Source organism: Podarcis erhardii (genome assembly GCF_964252035.2).
Source record: "Podarcis erhardii genome assembly, chromosome: 4".
NCBI lineage: Eukaryota > Metazoa > Chordata > Lepidosauria > Squamata > Lacertidae > Podarcis > Podarcis erhardii.
The window spans coordinates 14,962,715-14,976,925 of NC_138508.1; the positions used below are offsets into that span (position 1 = coordinate 14,962,715).

At 50.8% G+C, this 14,211-nt stretch overlaps 1 protein-coding gene across 1 annotated transcript; it reads right to left on the reverse strand.

Moving 5' to 3' along the window:
• Window positions 1–5,751: 5,751 nt before the first annotated feature.
• On the reverse strand, window positions 5,752–12,902 carry FZD4 (frizzled class receptor 4). Its single transcript, XM_081860487.1, has 2 exons — window positions 12,441–12,902; window positions 5,752–7,273 (listed from the first exon to the last, which is right to left on the reverse strand). The coding sequence occupies exons 1-2, from the start codon at window positions 12,699–12,701 to the stop codon at window positions 5,942–5,944; spliced, it is 1,593 nt and encodes a 530-aa protein (XP_081716613.1). The 5' UTR covers window positions 12,702–12,902; the 3' UTR covers window positions 5,752–5,941.
• Window positions 12,903–14,211: the final 1,309 nt, after the last annotated feature.

Sequence of the window (14,211 nt, forward strand, 5' to 3'; positions counted from 1 at the left end):
GGGGGGAGAGGACATTCAGCACTGGTGGGCTCACACCTGCAGCCTGAAATGCTCTAGTCCTCTCTTGCCAATTCAGGGTTCCTTTATTCTGAATTCATGCACAGATCAGGGTCCAAGAGACAAATGGCCATTTCTACATTCGCAAGAGATGCAGCCACAGGGTCCTTAGAATTCATTTATTTATTAAGGACGCAAGATTTGCAAGGGGTTCTGGGGCAGAGCCCCTGTGATCACACCAAACTGCATTTCCATGACATGAACGGAGACATTGAGAGAGGGCCATCCCCCGGGAACCAGTAGATACATCTGCGCACCGAATATGTGGCAGCGATATCTCCTTCCTGGGCCCACACACAACAGTCGGGATGTGGGATATAGGCATACTGTTTGTGTGAAGGGTCATCAAACCCCCCACACCTGCCATGTACAGTGGTACCTTGGGTTACATATGCTTCAGGTTACATATGCTTCAGGTTAGACTCCACTAACCCAGAAATATTACCTTGGGTTAAGAACTTTGCTTCAGGATGAGAACAGAAATCGTGCTCTGATGGCGCGGCGGCAGCAGGAAACCCCATTAGCTAAAGAGGTGCTTTAGGTTAAGAACAGTTTCAGGTTAAGAACGGACCTCGGGAATGAATTAAGTACTTAACCGGAGGTACCACTGTAATGGTTTTTGGTGGCGCTGAAGGTGGCCCAGGCCACATGAGACCCCCCAAAGCCAACAGCAGAGAGGGAGATCGCCTAGTAATAGCACATGGGGAATAAGAAACAATGGAGGAACACAGCTGTCAGGTAGAGACTCTATAGCTGAGACCATTTATTTATGCTCCAGTTCTCAGGTACAAATTCCCCTCACCTGGGTGGATTGACTGGCATTAAGATTATAAAACAGGAAACCTAAATATTTAAAAAGGCAGACCAAATGATAGCAAGTGGGAATTATCATTGATGGTCACTAGCCAGGATGGCTATATTCTTTATTCATTATACACGCTGTTGAGAATCATAAATTGTAGAGTTGTGAGGGACCCTTAGGGTCATCTAGTCCAACCCCCCATAATGCAGGAATCTTCTGCTCAACCTGGGGCTTGAACCCATGACCCTGATATTAAGAGTCTCCTGCTCTACTGACTGAGCTAGTCCAGCTGACTCACAAGTGGGGAGAGGGCTGTTGTGCTCAGGTTCTGCTTGCGAGTTTACTGAGGGGTCTTCTAGATGCTTTGGAAACCTGTGCTAGGTGGAGCTGATGGGGGTTGTGGACCCCTCAGTTTGGAGAAAGCATGTTAGGAGCAAATGGGTTTGCACCTTGTTATTATGGCAAGGTTCCCTGAGCTTCGGAGGAACTCTGGCTGCATTCACATGGCGGCCTAGCCCAACATCACATTTCCCTAGCTTTTAATTTCCACATTATTTTTGAGCTTTCAAATGACACAAAAGCAAGCCACTTCTTGGAATATAGTGGTGCAAGTTGTGCACTAAGCATCCATATTACAGTGGTACCTCAGTTTAAGAACGGCCCTGTTTATGAACTATTCGGTTTACGAACTCCGGAAAACCGGAAGTAGTGTCCCGGTTTGCGAACTTTACCTCAGTCTAAGAACGGAATCTGAACGGTGGAAGGGCACCGGCGGTGGGAGGCCTCATTAGGGAAAGCGCACCTCAGTTTAAGAACAGTTTCAGTTTAAGAACAGACTTCCGGAACGGGTTAAGTTTGTAAACCGAAGTACCACTGTACAGTGGTACCTCTGGATACGAACGGGATGCGTTCCGGAGCCCCGTTCCTATCTAGAAGCAAACGTAACTAGTGATGGCACATCTACGCACGCGCCGCTTTTCGCCGCTTCTGCGCATGACATCATTTTGAGTGCCTGCGCATGCGCAAGCGGCGAAACCCGGAAGTAACACGCTCCGTTATTTCTGGGTTGCCGCGGAGCACATCTCAAACGCGCTCACCCCGAACGCATTCAACCCGAGGTATGACTGTATTTGCAAACAGGTTTATTTTTCTGGAAGAAAATATCACAGACACAATGTTGCACAATAGTTCCAGAAGCGACTTTTAAAGTTTTGCAAAAGCTCAAATAGAATGCAGAGCTTAAGAGTTAGAGGGAAGTTGTGAGAAAGGAATAAACTGCCATGTGAATGCAGCCAGTGTCTAAAGCTGTGGCAGTAGAAAATCACCGTTCATCCTGGGGAGAAACTAGCATCTGAGCACCGGGTCAATTCCATGCACTGTGTTGGCAACATAGGAACCCGCGGGTGGGCTTGAAATAACCTCTGGAGCAGTAGCTCGGACGTAGCCACTGAAGTGGGTGAAAAGGGAGAAAGGAAACTACGGCAGAACTCTCGAGCGCCAACAGGTTTGAGCAGCTGCTTTTTTTAAAAGGCACCCAGCAGAAACAATCTGTCATATGCATTGATCCAGGCAGCTTAAAAGAGGCACTTGAATGATCTTTGGAAAGGGAGAGGGGGAAATATTGCTGCAACTCCTTCTTATCACCAGCCAACTGGACCGGAAAGTTTTTGCTTTTCTTTTTTTAAAAGGAGCCTAGTGAGAGCAGCAGGAGACATGCACAGCTCTCCGCGCTCCCAGCTCTGTGCTTGCGGTGCCAACCCAAATGTACCAGCCGGGGTGGGAGGGATATTATTTTAGCACTTGGTTTGCACATGTGCCTATACAGTGGCACCTCCTTCTCCTACAAAGAAATGATGGCCCTCTGCTTGTTGTTGGGACTTGACTCCCATCTTCCCCTGCCAACACGGCCAAGGTCAGGAACGATGGGAGTTGGGATTCAGCAACATCTGGAGGGGCCGCAGGTTCCTCCTCCCGGCTGCTCTCCATGGTATGCGCCACCCATGCGCAACATTTGCACATTGGAGAAAGGACTGTGCATGCACAGGGGAGGGACGCAATAAGAAAACTCTTGAATTCAAGGCCCACACAAGGAAGGCAAGCCGTGCTGTGAACACAATTGCCCGCCAGGCAATCGGGCAACCATTAACATTCTGTTCTCTGACAAACATCTGAGCAGCTTCTGCCAACTGCCTACAGGCTAAAGTCAAGTTTACAGTCATCAAACTCCCACCAGCTAAATATTGCTTCACTGAACTTGGCTGCCTAGCTTTAAGATGGCATTACTCACCAAGCAATAGCCAGGTTTATTCTCTTGGGGTCATGTAACAGGGCAGGTGGGGTGAGGGGGCAGCTTACCCTTTTAGCTAAAGACAAGAAAAGAAAAGCACGCACTCACTTTCTTCTCAGACTGATAAAGACACGCAGCCACAAACAGCGCTTTCATTTTGGTTCAGAGTGAGTCAGCTGTACCCCCTGGTCTCATGGCTGGAGAATGTCTTTTTAACTGTAATTGACACACAAATTATGCAACTGATCTGTGCACAGGCAAAGCTGCCAAGGAACTTAACATTTCGGTTTGCCCAGACCGGCGTCGACACAGATGCAATCACACAGAGTGAAATATATTAAGCCTTAATTGCTTAATGCAATGGGTCTCCGGGGAAGGACTGATAGGTTTACTTGGAGGGCCTGGGGCGGCGGTGGCCGGTGGGGGGTGGGAGAATGAGGGGGGGTTTGGCAAGGCAAGGGGAGGAGAGAAAAAGAAACCAAAACAAAACAATCTCTGAATAAGCCAATTGTCAGAAATGACCCTCCGCTCACTTTTCCTTATTAACCCACATGCTCTAGACGGAAAGACGACTATAAAAATAAAGGAGGACTTTTTCTTATTGAGACTGGAGAGTGTGTGACACTGGGAACAGCAGAGTCATGTATCAGTGCTGGGGGAAGACTGAAAGAGATTCGGGGAAAAGGAGAGGGAGAAGAGAGATGGGAATCTAGCTGCAAGCTAAGGTTAGGCTCTCAGTTTCCAACTTTTTTGTCTCTCCCAATAAGCATAGCCAAGCAGGCAACTCTCTTGCACAAAGCCTCGCTGAAACAAGAACCGTGCAAGAGGACACGGTGAATTTCCCAAAGGACGGCGCCATCCAAATCCCATTAAACCCAACAGCTTGCATGAATGGATCTTATCAAATGGACTTATCAAAAGCTGACCTGAACATTGAGAGCAACCACATGCTCTCGCCCTCTATCGAGGTTGTAACCTCTTCAGACAACAGGTGGGAGTTGCATGTCGGATGCTCCCTAAATCCTGGCCTTTGAAAAAGAAAGAAAACTAGCCCATCAAGGTGACAGATTCGGGCCGAGCACTCTCCCTGAGGTGCTAGCTTTCTACATGCAAGAAGATTTGGGGGGTGTCGTAAATGATCATGGGTATTTAGACAGCTAGTCTCGCAACTGCAGCTAGAAATGGTACAGTCCAACCAAGGCTGCTCCGTACAATTACTCTGAACGTGGTAGATCAGTTCCTGGGGAAATTAGCAGCACAGGTGCGAGTGTGGTCCTTGTCTGCAGGCAGCCCAGAGCCTTTGCAGCCTGAGCCACAGAGCTCTACCAGTTCAGCCTGTCTGTGAATGCTTCTCAAAGTAAAGCCTGGGGTTTCTTATAGCACAGGAAGAAGGGGGTCGTGGACATGCCTGAATTTTAGCAAGCCAGTAGCTTTAGAGCTGTGGACCGGGCCGCAGTGGCATAGGAAGGGGGGGGGCGCAAATGGCAGAGGCACCCTCCTGGCTGTGATGTCGCTGCGGCAGGGACAGGCAGCTGTATGGCTGGAGGGCGACATCCCCCATACACCAGCAGGACCCCAACGCTGCCAACCCATCACTCACCACCCTTATCCTGTCTATTTCTTGTAAGCAGCAATGCCTTCGCAGCCGGAGAGTGCCACTGCAGAGACCACAGGGCAGCAAGTTTCAAGGATCTCCTTTGGTTTTGCTTTTTAACTTAAGATCCTGATGTTCAGCACCTGGAACTTGTGCAGAACACCTAATACTGGGAAAGAACAAAAGAAATCTGAGCCCAGAAATGTGCTTCCAAGTCCCAGAACTGGATAGATCTTACAGGCCTTCCACACAGACACAGACACACACCCCTGGGTTACCCCAAGCTTCCTTCATTTCAGCAGTATAATTCAGAGAGGCTCACTGTGTTGCTGCTATGGTTGAACATCTAAGAGTCAGACGTCCTTGCAGACCAACAGCAAACATCTCAGAAATCTACCAGTAAGCTACCTTCTGCCTACTCATGGTTTGGATTGACCTCGGACAACCTTGTGGACTCCAGAGGTTGTTGGGACTACAACTCCCATCAGCATGGGGTGCGGGCAGGGGCTGATGTAGCCCAGCAATAGCTGAAGGCCGCCAGGTTGTCCTAGGCTGGCTTAGACTATAGGGACTGTGCTTGGCTTCCGATTACCTGACAGCCCTACTGGCATGCAGACATCAGGGCAGGCGCTGGAAGACGAATGTTCACCTTCCAACCTTCCATGGCGTCAGACCTTTGCGTAGCAGGATCTCAAGTCCCTGGAAGCCAGCAGCCCTGAAGAAGAGTTCCCTAGAACAACAGCAGCAGAGATCCCCTTTCTAAATTCTTTCCTGCACAAGACACACAGCTAAAAATACAACTCAGGGCAGGGTGAGGAGGAATAAAGAGAAGGCACGTGATGCGTCACTAGGAGGTGCTAAGTCCCAAGACTCCTCAAGGCACAAGGATGCCGCATTTCAACCGGTTCCCATTTTTTGTATTCACAGCTTCTGAAAGCCTCTGCAGGCTCCCTTTGTTGCTGTTTTTTTGCGGGAGCAAAGCCCTGCTGTTCACAGCACACACACACAAAAAAGTCCTTGCAATTTATTCGGGCCTTCTCTGCGCGCCCTTTCCCCACCACCTCCCAAAAAGCACAGCTCCTTTCCGTGGCACGCTAACCACTGCGACCTTCCTGCCGCAGTTGCTCATGTGAACCTGGCTCTTCCCACAGGCGGAGAGAGAGCGCACCCGGCAGGTCCGCCCGCTATGCATTGGTCCACTTTATACCACAGTCTCGTTCCCTTTCCCAGGCTTCACCCAGCCGTCGGCCCTCTTCTCCCCCCGTTTCACCCTGCCAGAGTTCACCAGCCGGTTCGAGCACTTCTGCCAGGTGTGTAGCGTTTTGGCAGACCAAATCCACATGCCGGAGGTGATGCCCACCAGCAAGGACATGAAGATCTTCAGCATCTCCACCGCCATGTTGGAGTCGTCCGCCGAGTATCGGAAGATAGTCCAGTTGGAGATTTCGTAGAAGTAGCAGGCGATGACGCAGGTGGCCGGGACGGTGTAGAGCACCGAAAAGACCCCGATTTTCACCATCAGCCTCTCCAGCTTGTCGGTTTTCGTCCCGTCCTTCTGAAGGTTGGACCTGATTTTAAAGAGAGCCACCAGGCCGGCCGCAATGAACAGGGTCCCGATCACCAAATAGGTGAAAAGAGGGGCCACCACGAAACCCGTCAGTGCGTCCAGGTTCTGGTTCCCCACGTAGCACAGCCCGGTCAGCTCGTCCACGTCCACCAGCCTCATGATCAGGATGACGATGGTCTTCACGGCGGGGATGGCCCAGGCCGTGATGTGGAAATAGGAGCTGTGCATTTCGATGGCCTCGTGGCCCCACTTGAGCCCTGCGGCCAGGAACCAGGTCAGGGTCAGGATCACCCACCAGATGGAGCTGGCCATCCCGAAAAAGTACATCAGCAGGAAAATGATAGCACATCCTGTGTTCTTGAGGCCTTCTTGGACGAGGACAGGTTCTGCCGCCTCCTCAAAGTCGCAGGAAATCCTCTCCCGGCCCACGATCAGCCGGACGATATAGGCGATGCTATAAATATTGTAGCACATGCTCAGGAAAATGATGGGGCGTTCGGGGTAGGAAAACCGATAGGAATCAACCAGAAAGGTCAGGACCGTGAAGGCTGTGGAAATGAAGCACAGGCTAGCCCACACAGCCATCCAGATGTCGGTAAACTCCTTGGCCGAACGGCTGTAGAGGCCGGCGTCGTAACCACACTTAAGGGCGCAGTTCAGGCTCCTCTTGACCCAGATGTATTGGTCCGGGTTCGATCCCACCGAGTGGCATTCCTCTCCAGGGTTCAAGGGCGACTTGCTGTGAAGAGGCACCTCCTCGTCCCCCGGGCCCTCCATGCACATGTGGCTGTCGCCGTTTTGCGGTGGGAACTTGCTGCAGTTCAGGGTTTCCGGCCAGGAGAAGCCGAATTCCTTCAGGACCGGCTCACAGCGCCTCTTGACGGAGAGGCACATGCCGCTGCAGGGGCCGATCGGGGTGTCAATCTTTTCCGTGCACAAGGGGACATAGACGGAGCAAAGGAAGAACTGGAAGAAAGAGAGAGGGGGAGGAAAGAAAGGACAAGACAACTTTTAGGAAGCTGTAGGCAGGCACCAGTACACTCTCCCCACCCCAAGCCACTGAGGGAAAATAAACTTGGGAATTGCTTTTTAATACAGAACATGAACCTGAAAGTGTTCAGTTGCAAAAGCTTCAGTGTACATTTTGCTCACACTTTAAGATTTGGCCAAGGTCATACCAAGGATCAGCACAGAGCTAAATTTCACAAAATGCATACAGAGAAAGCACATTATTCATTATTGAAGGCCACAGGCCAAACCAGATAGGACTTTTATAAGATTGCCCTACGTCCAGAATTTCCCAGACATATCTGGAATACTGTGGTCATAAGCAGTGTCCAGGCGGAAATTGGCAGGAACGTCCAGGGAAATCCAGATGTATGGCAAGCCATGCCAGCAATGTCATTTTTCCCAATTTCTCTTAAAAATAGGCAATTTTATTTTGTGTCTGGATTTTCACTTGTTGAAATATGGCAAACCCTAACTTTTATCATGTGGTTTGATGCTGCGTAGCTCCTTGTTTAAGAAATAGGTGGCTCCAGAGGGAAATGTCCCAGGCTGGGCCTGCAGGAAGGAAGACTTTCAATCCTTTTGCCACTGTCCCAGTCAGGACTCACCCTGCCTTCCTATTTGTGATGGTCCCTTTCCTCCTTCCATGGCAGGTTGCAGGATCAGGGAGGGGAGTCTGGTTAAGACTGGTTAACAGTCCTGACTGGGCTAAACTGCTGCTAAACAATGAAACAAAAAGCTCTGCAATACCAAATTGTGTGACAAGGCACATTTAGTTTGGTCCAGAACACAAGAATTTTTAAGGAGTACAGTGGTACCTCGGGTTACAGACGCTTCAGGTTACAGACACTTCAGATTACAGACTCCACTAACCCAGAAATAGTACCTCAGGTTAAGAACTTTACCTCAGGATGAGAACAGAAATTGTGCGGCGGCCGCACGGCAGCAGCAGGATGCCCCATTAGCTAAAATGGTACCTCAGGTTAAGAACAGTTTCAGGTTAAGAAGAGACCTCCAGAACAAATTAAGTTCTTAACTCGAGGTACCACTGTACAGTGGTACCTCAGTTTATGAACTTAACCTGTTCCGGAAGTCCGTTCTTAAACCGAAATGGTTCTTAAACCGAGGCACGCTTTCCCTAGTGAGGCTTCCCACCGCCAGTGCCTTTCCACCATTCGGATTCCATTCTTAGACTGAGGTAAAAGTCCTCAAACCGGGACACTACTTCCAATTTTGTGGCGTTTGTAAACCGAATTGTTCATAAACAGCGCTGTTCTGAAACTGACACACCACTGTATAAACTCAAACTAGAAAATATGCTACAGAGGGTAAATTTCATGGGAAAGGGCAATGATATATCTCCCCCCTCCCAGACTACAATTCCATCCAGAGCATCTCCTCCTTCAATTCTATAAAGACTTGGCTATCATGCCTGACCCATGCAACAGAATCAAACGGAATATTCTTGCCTTGTAGGGGGTTGGACTAGATGACCCCGGTGTCCCTTTCCAACTGTACAATTCATGATTCTAAGCCACACTATTATTGTTTCCAGAATTATTTAATGCAAGTGTAAGAACCCAAGTTTTGAGTTCTGCCCTCAGATACAGATTTTAAAACTCTGCATTTATGAAGTGAGCATGGACAGGATAACTTCCAAGTTTCAACAGATTTTCTCCCTTTTTTAGGGTTCTGAAAGTTTTGGTATTGCTGGGAATAAGTCTAGCAAAGTGCTTTATAGTCTCATTACTCCCATTTTTCAGACAAGGGTTCAGTGACATGTCCAAGACCTATGCTCTTTAAATTAAACCTGTCTCTTTAAACTCTGAAAGAGCTTTATTTCCCAAACATGCAAGAGAATACCAGGCTTCCCATTAAGAAACAGTTTTAAAGAAGGAAGGAAAATTAAGCTTGTAAACAAGCACTTTAGCTGCCAGCAGTAAGTACAGAATCCCTCTCAATGACCATCTGAGATGCTTTAGCTGAAATTCCTGCATTGCGGGGGGGTTGGACTAGATGACCCCTGGGGTCCCTTTCCAACGCTAAGATTCTATGATCCTATGACCAGACAGGAATGCTTTAAAACATCACAATAATCTTAGGCTGCAGCTACTAATGTGGGCTAATAAAAATATCTGTGGGCTAGTAACTTGTCTGAGCTTATTTGAAAGGCTGTTTTAACTTGCATGAAAAAAACGAGCATTTCATTTGCCATCGCCTGCGCTTGGAAGCTGCACAGTTGCCCATTTCTTTAGTACATTCCATTTAGAAGTCAACTCAAAGATTCTCTCTCTAGTGGTGTGAAAATAGCTGGAATACTCCAGGCATAGCTGCTCCTCGTTTTGTTTATTAACTCCAATTCAGAGTGCACTCTCTCCCATGTGAGCCGCAGTCCAAATTCCTGAGCTGCCAGAGGGAACATACATTCAGGCAGGGATAACCTGCCAATCAGAAGGGGGGGGGACCATTTCAGCTCCATCGTTTCTTAAGCCAACTGCTTTCCGACTTCACGGGTAAATTAACCTCAAGAGAGGGAGGGGGGAGAACGCGGGAAGCGAAAGAGAACTGGAGAGATCTTTTGAATATTCTGTTTCACCCTGGCAGCCCCTCCTGGATTTAGATGTTATTGTAAGTGGGTTTCTTATCTGCAGATTCACACCCAGTGGAAATGTTTGCACCAAAAGTTCCTTCTTGCATGTCTGCATAAGCCTTCCGGTTTCCTTCCAGGCCCAGAAGAGTATGGTTTAGTTGCATATTTTATAACTCACTTGTTTGATTGTTTTTATTCTTACACTGCAAGCCGCTCTGGGTACAATACAAGGGAAATGGCATAAGCAGCTTTGACATTTCATCTCAGACTAGTTCCAGGAAGAAGCAGGTCCAAAATCCCTACTGCTGTTATGAAGCTTACTAGATGCCCCTGGGTCAGCCTAACCAACCTCGCAGGGTTGTTGTAAAATTTGGTGGGAGCCGGGAGAGAACTACTACATATGCAACCTTGGACTCCATGGAGGAAAAGCAGGAAATGTAGTACCTGTTGAAATGCACAGAGGTTTCAGGAACTGTGGCTTTGCACTCCAGAGTTGCAAGTTAGATATTAACTGCCCACGGGTAGGTTGGAAAATAAAGGAGCAAACAACCGGCCTCACTGCAACTGAACAGAGAATTACCAAAACAAAACTGCAAATGACGGGGGCAGGGCTGAATCCTGGTTGGCCTAAATGCACCTGCCACCCTCCTCACCTTGGATGGCAAGAATTTGCAACCCATCTTCAGAAAGCTGTGAAGATGTCTCAATGTGTGGCGTTCCTAATTTGAACTCTTCTCTCTCCCTCCCTCTTCCACCCACCCACCAGGGGGGTAAATATCCAATTGCACCTGCTGCTTTGAGATACAGTACTTGGCAAAGGTTTTTTTGTGTGTGTTTTTCCTCTCTTCTAAATGTCAGCTACTATCTGCCCTCTGGGCTCTTTGCGCCAGGTTGTGCCAAAGCATAGCAAAGTGGGCGTTGGACTGATTGTGAGCCGTGGCAATTCACTGAAAAGAACTGAAGGTCTACCGCAGACCTGCTGCGGCTCCCCAGCAAATGCAAGATTCTGGGAAGCCCCCTGCAGAAGCATCGCTTTCTGAAGACTCTCCTGCAATCAGAGGGTGTGTCTGCGTGGCTCAGGTCAGCTCTACAAAGGAGGAAGATGGTCTATATCTGGTGCAAAGTTCCACAAAGCAGCTCAAGGAGAAGGAGACACGTTTCCTGGGGCAGTGTGCAGAAGTCTAGCGTGTCCGTCCTTGTGCAATTGGGGGTGTATGTATCTGAGTTTCAAGGGGTCAGGTACACAGGGCAAACAGGATTCCTGGGGGAGTTCTTCTTGCAGGGGTGGCTTTGCCCAGCTGAGGCTTAGCAACATCTGCCCAGCAAAACCTCCAGGCATGCGGAGGCAGAGCTGGATTAAAGTTGGTGCCTGCCGCTGGAGGGCTCAACAGCTCTTCTGCACCAAACTGCCAGGGCGAGGGAGGGAGCACCTGAAAGGGGCAGCAGGCTGGATTACCGAGAACCGGGGATCCCAGAGCGTTTAGGGCTACTGGCACCAGAGGTTCCTTATCAGGTCATCACGGCAGAATGGGGAAGAGACAAAGGAGGAGGTGGAAATCAAAACACAAAGAGGCAGGTGGCACAAGGAGCAAAAAGTAGTATCGAACAGCGAAAGGGCTTTACACTCAAGCAGAAAGGCAACTCTGATCTCCAGCCTTTTGGACTCGGATCCAATAAGCCCCTCGTCTGAGGTTTGAACTACGAAGGGTGGGCATGGCACGCACAACGCACCGCCCTGCTTGAGAGTTGGCCAGCTTCAGACTCCCGGCTGAATCAGCACACCTGATCCCCCCAAAGCCTTCTGTCTGGAAACACCCAGGAATGGATTAGGCTCTCCATTGCTGCCATGAGTGTGTTTCGAAAGGGTGGGGAACACTCCCCATTTCCTCATCCTAGCAGTGAATAACACGCCAGGTATGGCAGAAGAACTGGGTCTGAGGCGGAGCCCCACCAGCAGCCCACCTTCAAGATCCTTGGCTAAAGTTCCTTTTTGTGTGCAGCAATAAGAGAACAGTAACCTTAAGCATGAACAGAAAGCATTCCGCTCCCGAGCACGTAGCCCCCCACGTCTAGGCTTGTGAAGTTCGCTCCCGCCCTCAGAGGACGAATCACCACCTTCCCACAGCGGTAAGGGAAATGCACTCTGTACACGCCCCGAGACCCTCTCATGCATTCACTCCAGCCGCAGCGTCCACTTCTGGCTCATTGCTGGCGCTAAAAAACACCAGTCTTTTGAAAAACCCAGAAGTGGCTGAGCGGCGTTCTCTTTTGCGCGCGTTTTCCCCGACGTTAAAGCCCGGTGGCTTTAAAGTGGGCTCAGGATCGCAACCCTCGGCAGGCAAGTGGGCGCAGCTCAAGGCTGACGACTCCCCAAGGAGAAGCGTCCGTGGGGAGCTCCGCCGGCGCGCAGCCCAAGGTAAGCGGCAGCCTTTACCAGCCTCGAGGGCCGGATAAATCCCTGGGCGTTTGGCGAGCGAGGGAAAGAGCCCATACCCGGCGCGGAGAGGCCGGGGTTGGAGGAGACGTCGGACCCACCTTGAGCTGGCTGGAGCAGCCGTACTGGATGAGCGGCGTGAAGGTGGTGAGCTGCAGCTCGGCGTCGGGCTGCCAGTCGTTGCCGGCCAAGTTGGGCATCTTGGTGACGTTGTAGCCCAGGTTCTGGCACATGGGGATGCGGATGGCATCGCAGCGGCGCTCCTCCTCGTCGAAGCCGCGCGCGCCTTGCGCCCGCAGGAGAAGCAGGAGCAGCAGCGGCGGCAGCAGCCGGGCAGCGTTTCCCCCCGGCTCCGGGGCCATCGCCCAGCCAGCTGCCCGGCTTCCCCTTCGCCGCCGGGCTCCAGCCCAGCCCGAGACACACGAGGAAGCCGCGAGGCGCCACCCCAAAGCGGCCCCGCCGACCCAAAACGCCCGTAGAGTCCGTGCGCCCGGCCCGTGCGCCCTCGGAGCGCGCGTCTGGCTGAGCCGGCGGCGCCGCGCGGGGTGACACCAAGCGAGGCAGCCCCTCCAGCGAACGCCAGGCGCCGCGGCCAATGGCGGAGGCTGGCGAGGGGTGGGGGGAGCAACCTGCCCGGGGGAGGGGCCGGCGGGCGGGGGAGGGGCCGGCCCGCCCCGATAGGGAGCCGCGCCCACCGAGGGAAAGTTAGAAGCCCGCGCGGGGCCACTTTCCCGGGAGCGGCGGGGCGACGGCGGCCGTTTGGAAGAGGCTTCGGTGCTCCAGGGCGAAGGAGCGCCGCGGCGGAGCTTGCTTAGCGCATTCGGCGGAATTGAAAATGACCGAACCGCCTGGGAAGTGGAGGGGGCGGACTGCCGTCTAGGCTAGCTCCGGCTTGGGGCGCAAGGCTGCAGAGGAACCAATTCCAAGGGGCCGAGGTCTCTTCTTCCCCTTCCTCCAATATTTTTTTTGAGGGGGACAGCTTCCGCCCTCTCCAAAGTTGATGGGCATTGCCATTTAAATTTTTTTTGGGGGGTGCAACACGTGATCAATTATGTGGGGCAGGGCTTAATCCAGTTGGCACCCCTGCAAAGCTGCAATTCTTTGCAAACTTGCTCGGAAGGATCTTCGAGCTTGCTGCTGAACAAACATGAACAGGAGCACGTATCTTACGCATTTTGTGGCTTTAGAATCATAGATATGTACAGTTGGAAGGGGCCCCATTCTGGTCCAACCCCCTGCAATGTAGGATTCCCAGGGTGGCCTCGAACCACCAACCTGACACTCTGAGCAGAATTTACATCCCACTCACTGTACTGGCCAGCTGTTGAGGGTAACTTTTTATGCCTTGTGACACTTGTGGTGCAGTGGGTCAGTGTGACCGGCTGTTAACCAGAAGGTTGGCGGTTCAAGGCCACTCAGGGATAGCTGTGGGCAGGATTCCGGCATTGCAGGGGGTTGGACTAGGTGACCACCAGTGTCCCTTCCAGCTCTATGATTCTATCAATTTATTTATTTATTTATGAAGAATACTCGTGGGCTAAAATGAAAAAGAAAAAGAAAATCAAAAGTGGTTTACAACAATTACACACAAATTACGTTAAAAAGCACATGAAAACACTTAACTCGCATATCACTTGCTATTACTGCAGACGTTTTTTTTCAAAATCCTTGCAGCGTAGAAATGTTTTCAGCAAACATTTAAAGGTTTAACCAGAAGGTGCCTGCTATTGGACGATACTCGACAGAACCTGTTGGCATCTGTCTGTCTTGGGAGATAATGGAGGAGTGCCCCTTTGGGAGTGAGGTCAAGCTGCTGGAAGGTTGCAGCGGCTGCTGTGGCTGTAGAGACATGTTTGGTTGCAGCCGGGCCAG